General features: G+C 44.1%; 2 protein-coding genes across 2 annotated transcripts; both read right to left on the bottom strand.

The window, feature by feature from the left end:
* Positions 1-93: 93 nt before the first annotated feature.
* LOC116721922 (uncharacterized) lies at positions 94-16,398 on the bottom strand. The gene is made up of 11 exons (XM_032565953.1): positions 15,994-16,398; positions 15,100-15,173; positions 14,913-15,024; positions 13,308-14,002; positions 10,802-11,182; positions 9,133-9,193; positions 7,531-8,414; positions 4,110-4,455; positions 2,447-2,547; positions 2,040-2,118; positions 94-1,949 (listed from the first exon to the last, which is right to left on the bottom strand). Exons 1-11 carry the CDS (start codon positions 16,226-16,228, stop codon positions 1,213-1,215), a joined length of 3,705 nt encoding a protein of 1,234 aa, XP_032421844.1. The 5' UTR covers positions 16,229-16,398; the 3' UTR covers positions 94-1,212.
* On the bottom strand, positions 5,536-11,317 carry LOC116720973 (sal-like protein 3). The gene is made up of 3 exons (XM_032564515.1): positions 10,802-11,317; positions 9,133-9,193; positions 5,536-8,414 (listed from the first exon to the last, which is right to left on the bottom strand). Exons 1-3 carry the CDS (start codon positions 11,171-11,173, stop codon positions 7,435-7,437), a joined length of 1,413 nt encoding a protein of 470 aa, XP_032420406.1. The 5' UTR covers positions 11,174-11,317; the 3' UTR covers positions 5,536-7,434.
* Positions 16,399-16,545: the final 147 nt, after the last annotated feature.

Genomic DNA, 16,545 nt, shown 5'->3' with positions numbered 1-16,545 from the left:
TTCTTTTAAGTCTGTGACCTTTGACCCTGAAGGCAACACAAAGACGGAGATGATTCCACCAACTGTTTCAGTCTAAAACAAAGAAACCAGAGAAACAATCGAGTCATTTTATTAGAACCGTCGAGACGTAAAAACTTTCTAAACAAAAACAGAACATTTGTTTTGTTCACAATAAACCAGAAAACAGGAAGTTTTTAACTCTAAAGAAAACTGTGCAGATTTTTCCGGAAACATTTCTCCATCATGTGTAACCAGCTGGTTCTCCTCAGAACCGAACCGGGTCGGATGAAGACCCGCCGCTCAGAGGAGGAAGATGCTGAAGCGTCACAGTGGATTTAAAACTCATCCTGTCTGAAACCAAAATATTTTCTCCGTCTGCGGTTCTCCAGGTTCTCTGGAGGTCGTTCAGGTTTCCTTTGGACCAGTTAAAGGAACTCATGATTCCTAAACCACTTTCAGCCCTTAAATACCTGTTGTGTACTTGACATCTCTAGGAGCGCAGAAAAGTTTAACTTAGTTTCTCCTGGTGCTGCATAGATACCTTCATATTCTGTCTGGGTCCGACGTTTCAATCCAATCACTTTTCTCTGCTCCACATTATGTTTTTTAACTATTACATCACAGTATTTGCTGTGAAGCTCAACAACATCACAGACTTCCAGCTTGCCAATTTTGTAAGTCACAAGTCAAACAATGCTGATTATTCCCTCTCCTCACTCACCACCAGGGGGCGTCTGTCTGAGATAGTTTTAGAAAACAGCACGGTCTGACGGGGCAACGGGGCGATGTCCCGTCAGACCGTCAATTCCCAAAACCACACACACAGACACAAAAACCATCTATTAAAAGCGCGACCCCCCGCCAGACCACCGGAAAAAAACTCCTCCTTTAAGTGGGACAATAAAACCCGAACACAGGGCTGTGATGTAAACGCTAACCAGGAAAAAAGAAAAACTCAACAGCAGTAGCTTTATCCTCTTAAACTGTTTCTGCCAAAATATGGCAGAATTTTAAAAATGTACACAAAAATGTCAGAATTTGCACAGAAACACAGTTTGCACAGTTTGTGGGAGGAGCCTGATGATCCGGACGGTTTCAGGACTTCCTGTCGCTCTGATCCGACCAGCAGGAAGCGTCAGACCTGCTGCAGGAAGCGCGGCCGACGACTGGTCTGAAACTCCTGCTGAAGGACGCAGCGTCTGCTGTCGGTCGTCACGGTAACGCAGCAGGGAAGCATTTGTCCCCGGCGTGCATGGCGACATGCCTCCTCAGGTGGCCGGCGGAGGTGAAGGCCTTCCCGCAGACGGAGCAGCGGAACTGGCCGCAGTCCGTGTGGACGGCCATGTGGACCTTCAGCGAGCCGGACTGGGCGAAGCGCTTCCCGCAGTGGACGCAGCCGTAGCGTTTCTCCCCCGTGTGGACGCTCTGGTGGCGCTTCAGGTTGCTGGAGTCGGAGAAGCGTTTCCCGCAGAGCGCGCAGACGTACGGCTTCTCGCCCGTGTGAACCCGCATGTGGGTCTTCAGGTTCTTCAGGCAGGCCAGGCTTTTCCCGCAGAAGCTGCAGGCAAACTTTTTCCCTCCGGGGGCGGCGTGGCTCTGCTGCCGCCAGCCGTCCCTCTGTGGCGCCCCCTGCTGCTGCCGCTGCCCCGCTGCAGACAGACTCGCCTCTCTGTGGCTGAAGCCGCTTCCTGAATCAGCTGAAGCGTTTCTGCTGGGAACAAACCCGGAGGAGCCGCCGGGTTCTGCTGCTGCAGCGTGGGAGGCTTGCTGCAGCATCATGGAGTCGTAGCCACTGGCTTCTGGCCTCTGATTGGTCTGCTGGGTGGAGGTGGAGCTCACCTCCGCGCTGGTCCAAGAGACGCCGCCGTCTGCACCGCTCTCTTCCTGTTTGACCAGCGAGGACAAAGCTTCTGCCTCGTGCTGATCCTCAGAACCAACACAGAACCGACCTGGAGGCGAAACCAGACTCAGTCCGCCTGCAGGTTAACAACGCACCGGCCAACAGGAAGGCTAACAGGAAGGCTAACAGGAAGTCTTACCATGAGGGTCGGACTGGGACCAGGACTCTTCCTCCTCATCCTCCACCTTGATCACCACTGTGGTCTCGGCGGCAGCCGCCTGGAAACAAGGCGCATTGTTCAACAGAATCTGAATACAGTTTTTAAATTGGTTTCTTCTGCTGAGTATTCATCACCCCGTCGATGTAAACATAATCACAATACTTTGACCTTTTTGAATTCTGCACCTAAAAATTAACCAGAGTATGAAAAAACTAGAACAACTACTATAAATAGAAACTAAACGGTATTTAAATCCTTAAAACTGAATTAAACAGTCCCAGTGAAATAAAACTGCGGTTGCTGCTGCGGTTGCCGCGGCGGTTGTGGTTGCCGCTGCGGTTGCCGCTGCGGTTGCCGCGGCGGTTGTGGTTGCCGCGGCGGCTCACCATCTGTCCTGCAGCTTCTGGTTCTGGTTCTGGTGGTGGGTGGGTCTTTCTGCACTGAGAAGTCTGCTGATTGGACGACAAGGACAGCTCTGCTGCAACTTCTGCAGAAGCAAAAACAATGAATGGATTTTGAGCTCTGGTCTGGACTTTGAGTAGGCCACTGAAAAACACTGGTCCTTATTCTCCAAGTCCTTCTTGGTGCATTCTGAAAGTGGTTTAAATTAAAGTTTTAAAAATGATTATAGGCTTAATGAATTATGAATTTCTGCCACTTATTTTTCATTACATTTGAAAATATGAATTTCTGACTATGTATCAAATGTTTATTGAATTTTAATTTCTGTTGGTCGGTTTCCAGAATGTTTCATGTTTCTCAAACTTCAGAGCCATTAGTTTCAATTCTGACAAAACTGTTGAACTTTCAGTAAATATTAACGTCACAAAGATTTTTGTCACTAGAGCTGAGCATCTGATTTTATCCAGGTTAAAATCTACTGAATATTCTCATTAACATTAGAAGCATCACCAGCTTGTTTGATGTCAGTCATGTGATCCTGGTCACATGACGCATTCAGCCAACCACTGGGAGGACTGGTGACCAGAGCTGCTCCAGGTTTGTTCTTCCATAAAGCTCATTGTTTCTGACGCTTTTCCACTTTAAGATTCATTATAAAAACATGATTTAGATTTAAGTCTGTCATGAACTGAAGTACTGATTTTAGCTTGCTAGTGTTTGTAGCTAATGCTAACTGGTTTAGCCTGCCATTAGCAGCTAACAGTTCAACTTCTTCACAACCCATACACTGAGTTTACCAAATGAAAAATCCTCCATTTTGTCTTTGGGCAGATTCTGAATTATGGGTTTTGTTGCGTAATATTAATACAAAAACTGCATGAATGTTTACAAATAAAGCACATTCATGAACATAACGGCACGGATTTGATTTTCTGTGTATAAATGAACCATTGTTAAGATGCTAACTAGCAGTGTGATGATATTTAACTAGTCCTGTTTCTCTAATGCAGGTCAGGTGGCGAGCTACTGGAACCAGCAGAACCTCCAAACTGGTCTGGTAGGAGGCTGATGCAGTCTGAGCACGCACACGCGCGCGCGCGCACGCACACGCACACGCACACACACACACACCACTAATGTTTTCTTGTTTTATTCTGGACAATTTTCCTCATAGTTTGGACAAATGAAATCATGGACTCTCTTTGTTTAATGCACCAGTTGGTAACTGGTGCATTTATTAGTGGGGGATTATTGATCTTGTTGTGACCGAATCTTTGCATTTCAACAAACCATGTGCAGATTAGTTTTGGAAATTTAAAAATGGGAATATTCTTGACTTTTGAAACTTTTGAGTTTCGAAAGAGGAAAATCTTTTACTTATAAAACTCAAATGTTCAGGTTTTTTCTAGAATATTTGAGATCAAACTTTTTATTACTACTATTATTATTAAATATCTGGTTAAATATCTTAATGTTTTGTTTTTCCTATCTACAATAGCCTTTTTACGTCATAGATCAACTCTACGGTAGCGGAATAGCCCTTTAGTCCAAATCAGACGCCAACTTCAACTTGGTTTAATAACTGTGAATTTGAAACCTTTGGATAGTTTCTGTTAGCATGAAGTAAATCTGAACCCTAAAGGTCACCTGTCAGTGTCACGCTCCTCCTCGGCTCGTGAACGCGCTGGTTGGCGCGCGGGCGGCCGCTAGCGGCGTACAGCAGCGCGGCGCCGCTTCCGCTCGCGGCGGCTCTGAGCGCGGCAGACCGCGCCGCCCGCAGCTCCAGCAGCCGCAGTTTCCTCCGCAGAACCTCGTTCTCTTTGCGGCTCCTGCTGATCTCCAGCTGCAGCACCGCGTAGCCGTTGTCCACCAGCTCGCAGATCTCCGCCACCGCCGTGTTGGCCAGAACCTCCATGATGGAGGCGAGCTGGGAGTGAAACGTGGCGGATGGAGACATTTTCCTGCTGGTCCGACCGGAACCGCTGAGAGCTAGTTAGAACCAACAGAACCGTAGGAGAACCTCTGGAGAACCTCTGTTTACCTGCCTGAGGCCTCCACACCGACAGGAACGGAAACAATACTCAGTACGCATGCGCGAAGTCACGTGTTCACACATTCCAGGTATAGAAAACCCGGAGTCACCAAAATAAAAGCCGGTGTTTGACCTGAAACTTGCAGTTAGTCACGCAGAGTAAATTCAGGGATTTAGAAGTTCACGAAATATAAGTTTGAAACTTTTATGTGAAAAAAACTTGTTTTTGTTGAACAATTAAGGAAAGAAACATGGAAGGGTTTTATTGTGAAGTATTACTCCGGTCTAGTCTTACGTGTCTTGACTGTTTATAAAATCCCTCAGCAGTTTTACTATTAATGTCATTTTACAATAATAATAAATCTAATCTAGTAGGTCTACAGACATTTAACCCCCCAAATACCTTGTTTTGCTCTGCAGCAGTTAGTTTTACTGTTACTGTTAATATGATTTTGTGATGAGAATGAATTTTAGTCTGACTGCTTTAGTTTGTGGATTTCATCCTTTAGGATCATCCTGGCAGTGAGGAGCTCATCCTGACTGGACCAGACTTCAGAATGACCGTTAGGGCAGCAGCCCAGGGCTCCAGTCGTTGGGCCGCCCCAAAGACTTTTATTATTTTTTTAATGAAAAAATGTGAGATTTTTATGAATATAAACAATACGCAAGTATATAAAATATAAGAAATTTTATTTTTTTAACAAAATGGATCTACTGCTCAGAGGACTTATGTAACTTATAATACATATAATACATTAATAAAGCTATCTATTATATAATTATCTTTTTTTTTCTGTAGTGGATAGGGAACCAAAATGTTTCTAGATAAGTTTGGTGAAATTAAGGTTCCAAATCCAGGAGCAGATCATCTGTGGACTCACCTGAACAGGTTTTGGACAAGAACCTGAAAGACTGTGAAGGATTTTAAGAATTAAAGGTTCATTTCTAGGTAGAGCGAAGAAAAAAACGTAAAGATGTTGGAATCAAATCGAGTCTGGATCTAAACTGAACTAAAAACGGATTAAAACACAGGAGACAGGATGCGTATAAAATGTAATTGTTTTAGTATTTTGGGAACAAAATATTCAAACAGCAGTAAAATAGACAAACACTGTTTATTGGAGCGTCTAGTGGTCAGGAGTGGTACTGCATGATGGTGGCTATTAGTCTGTTGGAAAGTATTAGTTTTATGATTAGGACCAGAATAAGAGATATTTTAAATAAACAAAAATACAATCATATAAGAGTAAAGGTGCAATATTACCAGATAAATGTTGTAAAATTACAAGAAAAGTCGTTTTAATGAGAGAAAAGCTTTGATAGTTAACAAGATCTGACGTGACCAGATCAGGCCGATTATTCAGAAATGTTTCTAATCCTGATACTGATCATTTGATGCCGATGTCTTAAAGGGAACATGTTTTGCAGAATCCACTTTTTGTGTGCTTTGAGTGAAAAAAAATATTTAGGAGTTCTCAGAAAATTACCGCTTTATTCTCCTAATTAAGAAGAACAGAATTCCTAGTCTGGTCCTAATAATCTTTTACTAGGACATTAAGGGACACCAATCATCTCAATCCCACCAGAAGGACAAAAACTCCCTCAAATTTTGCAGCTCCAGAATAAAAGGGGAAATAAAAAAGTTTCATCTTCGTCTCCTCAGAACATAAATACCTGAAATGTCTGAAATCCTTAAACTTCATGGATTAAACGGTTTCATTTCCTCCCGCTCTAATCTGTCTGATTCCATCTCAAAACTTTAAGATTTTTTACATCATTTAGAAAAATGCTACTGCGCTTCATTAAAACCTGACAAATTAAAATTCATAGGTGGTTTTACACAAACATGCAGAAATCTACGGAACCGTTTTACTGCCAGAACTGGAAATAAACTCAGGAGAAGAATCTCGTTCTAATGAGGAAGTTTCTCACTATAAGGACATAAAACTTCTCGTTAAAACAAGAAAGTTTTTCATTATGAGACATTTTTGTTTATCTGTTTCCATCTCTGACAAGAAACTGATTTAAAATGAGTTTGAGTTTAATATCCTAAGAAAGCTAATCAACAAGATGAAACTCATCTCTATAACAAACTCATATTAATCTGTTTTTTATCTCGTTAAAACGAGTTTCTGATAACCAGACGGGTTTTATATCTAGTTTTAAATAAAATTATGTTCCTCTGACTTCTTAAAACATGAAGGAGTTTCCTCTCTGATTCTTCCAACGTTTCTCCTACATTGAAAAAAAGAACTTTAAAAAAATGTAATTTGTTATAAGTAGAGGTTTGCCGATCGATCGGCCAGATTTATTTGATTCATGTATAATTTATGGTATTGAGAGCCTGACTGTTAAATATTACTTTACTGATCTCAAGTTGTCCTTTTGACTGAATAGTGTTGTATTTTGCATGTTTTATGTCTAAATTAGGTGAATTTATTGCCAGATCATTTTTGACATTTTGCCAGATCTAATAGAAATTAACAGCCAACCCAGATGATCGTCAGTGATCGGCCCTCATTGGTGATCAGGATTGGAGTCGGAAGCAAAAAACCAGAACGGAGCATCAATAGTTACAAGTCATGTTAATCAAATGTTAACATTCCTAATGCTAATAAATTAAGTTTATCAAACATTTGAATAGATGTGACAAATTAACTACATTTTTTAAGCTGAAGCTCCAATCTCTCTCTCTCTCTCTCTTTTTTTTTTTTTTTTCAGTGCAAAAATCCAAAGTCGTGTTGAGGTGGTTTAAAATCACGACCTGATATTTTGGTTTTAAAGAAATCTAAATCTGATATGAGTAGTTTTAAACCTTAAAGAGATACCGCTCCTGAATTCATTTACAACCTCTGGCTGTTTAACGCTTCGCTAGAAAGGAAAAGGTTTAAAGAGTAGAACAAAGTTCTGGAGCGAACCATTAGGCCCAGTTCAGCCTGCTTAGGCTCTGTTGTTGGGCCCAGTGGGGCTCAGTTGTTGGGTCCAGTTGGGACCCGGTTCAGGCCGTTTGGGCCCAGTCGTTGGGCCCGTTTGGACCCAGCTGTTGGGGTGGCACTTCTTCATGTGCAGCTTGAGGCTGTACTTGACGATGAAGCTGCGGGAGCAGAGCGAGCAGCCGTACAGTCTCTCCCCCGTGTGAACGTTCAGGTGCGACCTCAGGTGGGCCGACTGCGTGAACTTCTTGCCGCACTGGTCGCAGGCGAACGGCCGCTCGCCCGTGTGGATGCGGGTGTGGACCTCCAGGTTCTGCGCCGTGGCGTAGGTCTTGTTGCAGATGGAGCAGACGAAGCGCTTCCTGTGGGCGTCCTCGTCCGGATCCGCGGCGGAGAGCTGCTGGCCCGGCGAGGATCCGTACAGTCCGAAGTTCAGCATGCCGCCGCCGCCGTTTTCAAACTCGAAGGCTGCGGCGCTGTGGTCGTCCGCGGAGCCGGCGATACCGACCAGCTTCAGGCTGAACACGTCGCCCTCCAGGTTCTCGTTGGGGCAGAACTGGGCGAACGCCATGGAGCCTTTGGGCTGTTTGGACCAGGACGGGTCCAGGTTCAGGTCCAAGTCGGCCCGGTTGGAGGGAGACTGGGCCTCCATCAGGGCGGCGCTGCTGAAGAACAGCTGCCTGCTGGGGCCCGGCGGCGCCAGGGAGCAGTCCTGGACCAGCTGGACGTCCGGGTAGGAGCAGGCCGAGGCGTCCGTCTTCACCTGGACGTCCTCCGGCGCCGAGCCGCCCGGCTCGCTGCGGGGCGAGTCCAGGCTGTAGACCGGGACGTTCTGCTGTGACCCGCCCGACAGTTTGGATGACTTCAGCGCCGACGGGTCGCCGTCTTCGTATGGCCGACTGCGGCGGCGGCGCCTGCGGACGGACCGAGCCGAGGGGGCGGCTTCGCTGGCGGCTGCCGCTCCGCCATCATGGCGCCTCCGTTCTCCTGGACAGAGAGGAAAAACTCTGGAGCGTTACGGATCATCCAGAGATTTAAAGGGCCAGTACAATGTGTTTTAAACACAAATCATGGCATTTTACAGCATAATCGGGTAACTGTTACCTTCAGCTTTCACGCTATAAGAAATTTGACTTCGTATTTTAACGCCTTGACTTTGGGCCTCTGTCTCTTTAAAAGTTCAGAAAATCATCACAACATGGCTCCTCTATTAATCCTTTAATAATATGAAATGAAATGAAGCTGAGTTACTTAAACCAGCCTTGAGACACAGGATGATTCCCTCAACTTCTTATTTTCTAGTTCAGCTTTTTAAAACATTCACCACAGAGGAGCTTCTGATGGTCCTTCAGTTTCTGCTGCTGGAAAAATACATTTAAATTTGGAGGTATAATGTGACTGCCACTGTCTGACGGTACTTTGGCTGCTTGGTGGAGATTTAAAACCTGCTAGTATCCATTAGAATTATGGGAAATGTAGGCAATCTGTAAGCTTGACTATGAAATCTCAACAGTCTGCAGAATGGGTAACGCAGTATGATGGAGCAGTTTTGTCTTCATAACTTGTTAAAATAAAAAAGATTTTGGTGCAGTGAACTAGTTTGGCATCATTTGGAAATCTAAAACAAAAAATGAATCAATAATTATCAATATGGGCTGTTATGAAATGTTCGCATCGCGCAGCAGCAGAATGATTTTCCGCTCACCGTCGTCGATGCTGTCGAACCCGTCCGAGTCTTCGTCTTTAATCAGAACCACATCCGGAACCTGGAGGAAGCCACAACATTTCTAATAAGAGCAGAAGCAGCCATGCAGGATATCAGCTTATTTCTGCATTTCCACTCAGAACAAGACAAAGAGCTGCAGTTGTTTTTAATCACTTCATCCATTAAAGATCGGTTCCCCCAGATTAGGAGCTAATTAACTTCACAAAGCCGCTTTCAGCCTGCAGCGTCGACCCAGAGAGGAAATAATCAGCAGCTTCATCTCCAACATGTCTGCCTGTACGGAAGCCTTAAACTGCCAGAGCTGGGAATAAATTCAGGAGCAGGATCTTGTTAAAATTCGAAAGTTTTCTCATTAGAACCAGAAAACTCTCATTTTAACAAGATGTAGGAAAAAAAGTTCCTCTGACAGATTACATCTTCCCTCTGACTCTCCGTTTTCTTCCAGACGGCACTCAAACGCCCCGCAAGGTGCTGCAGTTTCACGTTACGACCTTTCTTGTTTAAACGAGAATATGCTCTGGTTTTAATGAGATATAAATCTCGTTATAATGAGAAAGTCTCCGGTTTTAACGAGATTCTGCTCCTGCATGAGGACACAGTTATCTTCCAGTCCGGAGATTTGTTGTTGAAACCCAAACGGCCTTCAGATCCGCCTCAAAACGCCGAGTCATTATGATAAATATCCATTAAATCTGAAAACTGGCCACATATCACCTTCATTTTCATCTTTAAAAAACATTTTCTTAACATTTCCCACATTTTGAGGCCCAACTTCTCATTTTTATTTTCCATTTGGAACCAAAAAACAAATATTACTTCTTTATTTCTTTTGAGCTGAAGAATATTTTTATTCAGTACAGAACTGAAACATCTCAAATCACAAAGCAGTATTCATGGGTCTACGCTTTTTATGTAAATATATGCAAATCAGCGGTCCCTTAATTAAATGTTGACATTTTTGACTCAAAAACTAAGTTTCTCTGTTTTACTAGCTGGGGGGAAAATACCAGGTCCAAAAATAAATATGGATCAAAAGATACAAAACTATTTCAAGTTTTTCAACTTCGCATATACTTTGTCCCGATGGTTTTCTCAAGATAATGAGTCAATTTCAGGTTTTCTCAAGACAATCTCGACAAAATGGGTAATTAACTCATCATCTTGAGAAAACCGTAGGGAAAAAGTGCAAGTCAGTATGGCCGCTTTCGGCCTCCATATATCCACGTCTAATAAATGAATTATTTTATAAAGGCATACTGGGGCCATTGTACATAGGAAAATAAAAGAGGAAATTTCCCTTCAAATAAATTTCATAAATTTAGTTTGTTTCAAAAGTTGACCATTTGTTAGAAATTTTTTTAGCTTAATCTCAGAAATTTTCTAAATTTTTTGGGGAAGTTTCAAAAAGTCGATTTCTTTTTTTTTTTTTTTTTTTTTTACTTTTGATACTCAGAAATTTTCCAAAAGTCGAAAAATGTCGACATTGTAAATTAGGGAATTTCCAAGTTTTCTAGAAAAAACAGAAGCTAGAAAAATGCTTTTATCGACCTACAATGTCCCTAATAAGCCATAATTATTTGATAACCCCCTCTGAGGTTTCTCTGGTTTCTCAGGTGGTAAATAATTTGTCTGCGGTCAGAACGGTTACCTCCTCCGGCTCCACCCCGGCGGATCCTCCGTCTCCCCCGGATCCACCGGCGGCGTCCTCCAGCTCTCTGTCCCGCTGTCTGTGCGGTGTTTCCGGTGGGACAGCAGCCTCTGTCGCCTCGGTTTTCTCCTCCGGGGCCGGCGCCTGGCTCTCCCCGGCGCCGCTGCCGCCGCCCGGGACCACGATGGACTCGATGAGGTGCAGCTTCTTCCGCAGGTCCTGGTTCTCCTTGTGGCTCCGGCTGATCTCCAGCTGCAGCACCGAGTAGCCGTCCTCCACCAGCTCGCAGATCTCCGCCAGCGCCGCCTTGGTAAGCGCTCCCAGGACGACGGAGAGCTGCTCCTGGAGCGCTTTGCTGCTTAGAACCGACATCGCGGAGCTCTAACAGAACCGGAACCGAACTGAAGCAGCTCCGGACCGAACGTACGAACCCAAGCCGACCTCAGAAACCGTCCGAGACGACGGACACAAGCCTCGCAGAGATAGGACTACAACCGACGACCGAGACTACAGGGAAGAGTCATGGTTTTCATTATTATTACGTAACTTCCGCATGAAGATCCTATTTCAAAGTAAAAGTAGGCGAGTCAAGTTTAGAAACTAAAATTACTCTTTTTATTGGTAAACTTTACTTTTAACTCTACTACGGTATTTTAAATAACTCAATAATTTGGACACGTATAGAGGACCAATACTGCCACAAAAGAATAAATACAGAAACAAATAAATGCTCAAAGATGTGATTAAATGTACAAAAATACAGTAAATAAATGTTGGTGGTAATTAAAATAGACAGCCAGAAGTAAATGTATATATCTCTTTTCATCAAGTTCTTTAACCTTTGTAATTGCTTTATTATCAATAACTTCTTTTTAACATTTTATTTGTGTACGTTCAAATATTTTTGTGTGTTTTATTCTCCCTCTGTATTTTTTTTACCCTTTTCATTTCTCTATTTATTTCCACCTATCTTGTTTTTTTTTTACTTTTCTATATGTATTTCTGCCTCTGCAAATAGCTAAAATCCCCAAATATTTGAGACCTCCACTAAAAAACACGTTTATTTGCATTAATAGTCAATAATAATGCATCTTGGCATTACAGCACAGAAAAGGAAACATCTGCGGTCTGCCTAAACTACAGATAGCTACATTTCTTTGAAAATAATTTAGTATAGTCCATGGTACTACTAATTGGGAAACTTCTCACAAATTCTTATTACTTAATTTACTCGTCAAATTGAACTGATTAGGATGCATATATAATGTATAAAGGTTAAAAACGAATAAAACCATTAATTTAAAATGAAACTATCTCCACTGAGCCAACAGATTGTTAAATGATCATTAAAAACAAAAACACCTTTTTAAAATAGCTCTGCTACAATCAGCCGGAGCGTGGAGCTTACTTCTGATAAATGATTTATTTGAGGAGGATTTCACTGCAACTGCACTGAATTTTACAAATGGTAAACAGTTTGAATTTATTATTAAACAGTCAACATAATACACACACCTTCAGTATTACACTTTCACCATCAGTCAAATGTTTCTGTTCCAGGTGTGTTTAATTATTCCACCGTAGGAGAAACCTGCTTTTATCACAAGCGTAAAATTAATAACATTCCAGGATTGGTGGATGTAAACACAGCAGGTCGTTCTTCAGTTTCTACATGGTGACAGAAAATCCTGGCACCTGATTGGCCGTTTTCAGTAGAAATCTGAAATTGTTTTAGATGAATAAAAATTGATTTAGTCTGAGCTTTTCTGTCAGCTTTAACTTTATTGTTTGGATTCGGTAAGATAAAAAACAAAAATATAACTTTAGAAAATCTTCCTCTGACTGACTGACACCAAACTGTCTTTAAAGACAAAACTAGGTTCCTACTGGAATGACTTCCTGTTTAAAAGTGAATGAAAAGGCAGAGAGAAGAAGTCTGAGCAGCTTTTCCACTGAAATGTCTTGATAAACAGAAAAAGTTATGAAACTGCTGGAGGTTCTGGTCCATCAGCAGAGCCGGCCCAAGGCAGATGCAAGTTAAGCAGCAGTTTAGAGCCTCCACACAACCTATTGTAGAAATGAGATGTGTGGAAGGTGATTTCTTCCTCCTGATGGCTGCTGCCTCTGTTGGGAAAATATAACATCTCAAACTTGTTTACTGTAAATAAAGTTTAAATTGTGTTTAAAACTGTAAATTTATCAGCTGATGCTACTTTCAAATGCTTAAAACAACATGGCACACTTAAATACCACTCAGCACTTTAAAATCTCAACCATCTTTTTTTTCCCTGTAATGTTAAAATCAACAGTCAAAATAAAACTGGTAAGCTAGTTTCAAATGATGCTAATGTGGCTACGTCACACACAGAGCAGCTCAGGAATGAAGAATCTGGTGTTGACATGTTGGTACGGGGGGCCCCATCTGAAAATCTGCTTTGGGTGCCAAAAGGCTTGGGCCGGCCCTGTCTGTGGGTCAGCGGGTCTGGGCTCGGTTCTGTCCCAGTCAAAGCGGCACCATGTGATGTTTCTGCTGGTGGATCCGCAGGTTCTGCTTGGCCGCGAAGCGTTTCCCGCAGTGCTCGCAGGAGAAGGGTCGCTCCCCCGTGTGGACGCTCTGGTGCGTCTTCAGGTGGCCCGACTGCGTGAAGCGCTTCCCGCACTGCGCGCAGCTGTACGGCCTCTCGCCCGTGTGCACGCGGACGTGCGTCTCCAGGCTGCGCGACGATGTGAAGCATTTTCCACAGTAGTTACAGGCAAATCGCTGGTCCCTGCAGAACCGGCTGAGCTCCAGCGGGTCGAGTCTGGAGCCGCCAAGCGCCAGCAGCATGGAGCGGTGCGGCACCGGCACCATGCTGGGCACAGACTGGCTGCTCCAGGAGGAGCCGGGATCCAGATCCACATCGCAGGGGACGGACCCGACCAGAGCCGAGCCCCGCTTCAGGTCCAACAGTCCGGGCAGAGCTGCCGGTCCGTCTCCAGACCCCAGCAGGAAGCCGGTCCTGATGTCCGCTGCAGACAGAGCGCCGCTGTCCGATTCAGAGGCCAGGTCAAAGTCAGCAGAGCTGCCCTCGGCGGCGCCGGACGGGCCCGGGGACGGCTGCCCGCTGCAGGAGCTGCTCTGGTCCCAACACCGCACGTCAGAGATCTTCATCCCGGATGGGCCCTCCTGCCCCACAGGGAGACCCGGTTCCGCCTCCGTACCTGAACACGGATCAGAGCGAAAGGTTTCACTAACTCTGGCCTAGTCCATACATAGCAGGATATCGAGAAAACTGAACAGATTTATATGCAATCTGGTCTTTCGTCCACAGCAGAACTATCATTTGGGTTTCTTCTGCTTCTACAAACAGTCCAAACTTAAAACACAACAGAAATCACTCAGCTGTTTTTGGCCATAGTTCTCATGTGATGTCACACTTCCAGGAACTTTGTAGCTTACAGCCTTCTTGGTAGGTATACTTAACTCTCATGACAGTTGCTATGGAGTTGCTACGACAACAATAAACAAGCCACATTTTCTGTCTCAAACGGGTCGATAGGTTATCTGTCTCTTGCACATTGGTCAAGAGTGTCAATATACTTCTTGTTGGTGTGGAAGCCATGGTTCATCTATGCTCTGCGCTGTGCTTGCCTACCAAGATGGCGGTCCAGTGGCGCGGATGACTTCTGGTTCAGATTTGTGGGAACTATGTCAATATTTTATTCTGGTGTCTGGAAAATTAGTGATTTCAAAAACCTTTGAAATAAAATTTCACAAATTAGCAGATAATGCCTGTCACCTAGCAACCCCAGCAAAGTACCGCTCATTACCCAGAATCCCAAGTTGAGCTCTAGCACGTTTGGTCAGCTGGTTCCTAACAGGAAGCCGTGGTTCTTTTGAAGGATTCTGATTGGCTGACAGGTGTTAGATTAGCCTCTTATGGGTCTGGTAATCCAGCGGGTTGGTGTGGATCATCACTTTTCTGAAACTGATCCCTTGTGTATGATATTTTTTTAAACGATGCGGTGCAGCTATCGTTTTTTTTTTTTTTTTTAAAGAAAAACAATACATGTGGACGAGGCCTACAGCTGGAATATTTAGAGAAACCCAAATGAACTTGGTTCCTCTCACCGTCCTCCTGCAGGAGCAGCGGGTCGTCCTTCTCCTCCTCTGTGTCCTCTTTGATCACAACAATGTCCTGATCCATTTGGATCGGCTCCTCCGCAGCGGCTGTAGCAGAATCCTGTCAGAAGAAACAACATGGCGGTTTTACCTGGATTAGTTTATTAGTGAAGTAAAGTGATGGTGGATGTCTCACCTCTGCAGGAACGGATCCATGTCCTCTGAAGTTGGAGGGTTTTACCTGCTGTAGAGACGCTTCAGCTTCCAACTCTGGGTGGAAAAACAAACACAGATAAAAACAGAACTACAGGGAAAAAAATCCAGAAAAATGTCTAATACTTCCAGGATGAACTATAAAACGCAGAAATCCCAGACAGACAGACAGAATAAACTGTTATTTTTATACGTTCTCCTGGCGTTTCAAAGGACTTTCAGATTCAGCCTCAGCTGAAACGATCAAATCAGTAAAGCACGGTAGAGGCGCCATCATGGTTTAAAACAAAAATATCTGCTTGTGTTAAAATGCCTACTGTAATCTTATTTACAACATTTTTATGACTGCAATAGCTATTATATTAGGTAAGCATAATTGTCATAATATTTCAAATAAATACAAACAAATTGTTATAGTTTATAATCCAACACCAAACTCTTTTATCTGGGTTATTGCTTTATGGATGACATTATAGAATAAAAACATTGAGTATAACTACAGACAGTAGGTTTTTGGTGGCCACGCAGGGTTCTGCTCAGGGTTCTGCTCACATTTTAACGGCCCTGAAACGGATCATAACAAAACAAACCCACTAAATACTTCTCCTCAGTTATAACTGTAGTAACGCGGGGATGTGTTGTAGTTTCCGGTTTTATTAATGTGCCGAATTAAAAAGAGACTGAAAGGAAAGTCATCCTGCTGAGAATGGCGTCCTAACTTTGTTCCCAGTAGAGCCGAAACGCTTTATTGCAGTTTTTCTAATGAAGTTTGGTGGAAACATGAAGCTTTGATTCCATCATTCACAACCAAAATAATAATAATAATAAAAACAGAACCGGTGATGAACCTTCACCGGTTCGGTTCCGCTGAACTCACCGGCTGCCGCGTCCTCCGGGCCGCCGTCCGTCCGGCGGCTGCCCCGAGCGATGATGGACTCGATGAGCTCCAGCTTCGTCCGCAGCGCCTCGTTCTCCTTGCGGCTGCGGGAGATCTCCAGCTGCAGGACGGCGTAGCCGTCGTCCACCAGCCCGCAGATCTCCGCCACCGCGGCTCGGGTCAGCGCCTCCATGATGGACGACAGCTGGGACTGGAACCCCTTCAAGCTGCTCATTCTGGCGGGGAAACGAGCTCAGATCTCAGCAGCAGCAGCTCCGTAAGGCCGGCAGGGTGAGATCCAGCGACCTCCAGCTTTCTGTGGGCAACTAAACCGGTTTTGAAGCCGAAAAGCGGCTCACCTGCTCATGGAAAACGGCCGGATGCTGCAGATGTTGTTTGGACTTCCCTTCTGTGCGCTGAATTTTCAAAATAAGGGTCAGCGGCTTGATGGGATGCTGTGTTCAAGAACACACTGTAAATGCGGGCTTTATTGGTTTTTGTTGTTTATATGTTTGACTATTTATTAATCCTGACAAATGAGTTTAAATATAC

Source organism: Xiphophorus hellerii, chromosome 6, assembly GCF_003331165.1.
Source record: "Xiphophorus hellerii strain 12219 chromosome 6, Xiphophorus_hellerii-4.1, whole genome shotgun sequence".
Classification (NCBI taxonomy): Eukaryota; Metazoa; Chordata; class Actinopteri; order Cyprinodontiformes; family Poeciliidae; genus Xiphophorus; species Xiphophorus hellerii.
The sequence above is the reverse complement of the archived record's forward strand: the minus strand, read 5'-3'. Positions and strand labels throughout refer to the sequence as shown.

Coding starts and splice junctions, on each gene's coding strand:
- LOC116721922 (XM_032565953.1), bottom strand. CDS start 16,228: ATGAGCAGCTTGAAGGGGTTCCAGTCCCAGCTGTCGTCCATCATGGAG. Junction 15,174..15,993: donor CCCGGAGGACGCGGCAGCCG/GTGAGTTCAGCG, acceptor TTTTCCACCCAG/AGTTGGAAGCTGAAGCGTCT. Junction 11,183..13,307: donor AACATCACATGGTGCCGCTT/TGACTGGGACAG, acceptor CGGTTCTGTTAG/AGCTCCGCGATGTCGGTTCT.
- LOC116720973 (XM_032564515.1), bottom strand. CDS start 11,173: ATGTCGGTTCTAAGCAGCAAAGCGCTCCAGGAGCAGCTCTCCGTCGTC. Junction 9,194..10,801: donor CCGGGGTGGAGCCGGAGGAG/GTAACCGTTCTG, acceptor GGCTTCCTCCAG/GTTCCGGATGTGGTTCTGAT. Junction 8,415..9,132: donor GTTCGACAGCATCGACGACG/GTGAGCGGAAAA, acceptor CTCTCTGTCCAG/GAGAACGGAGGCGCCATGAT.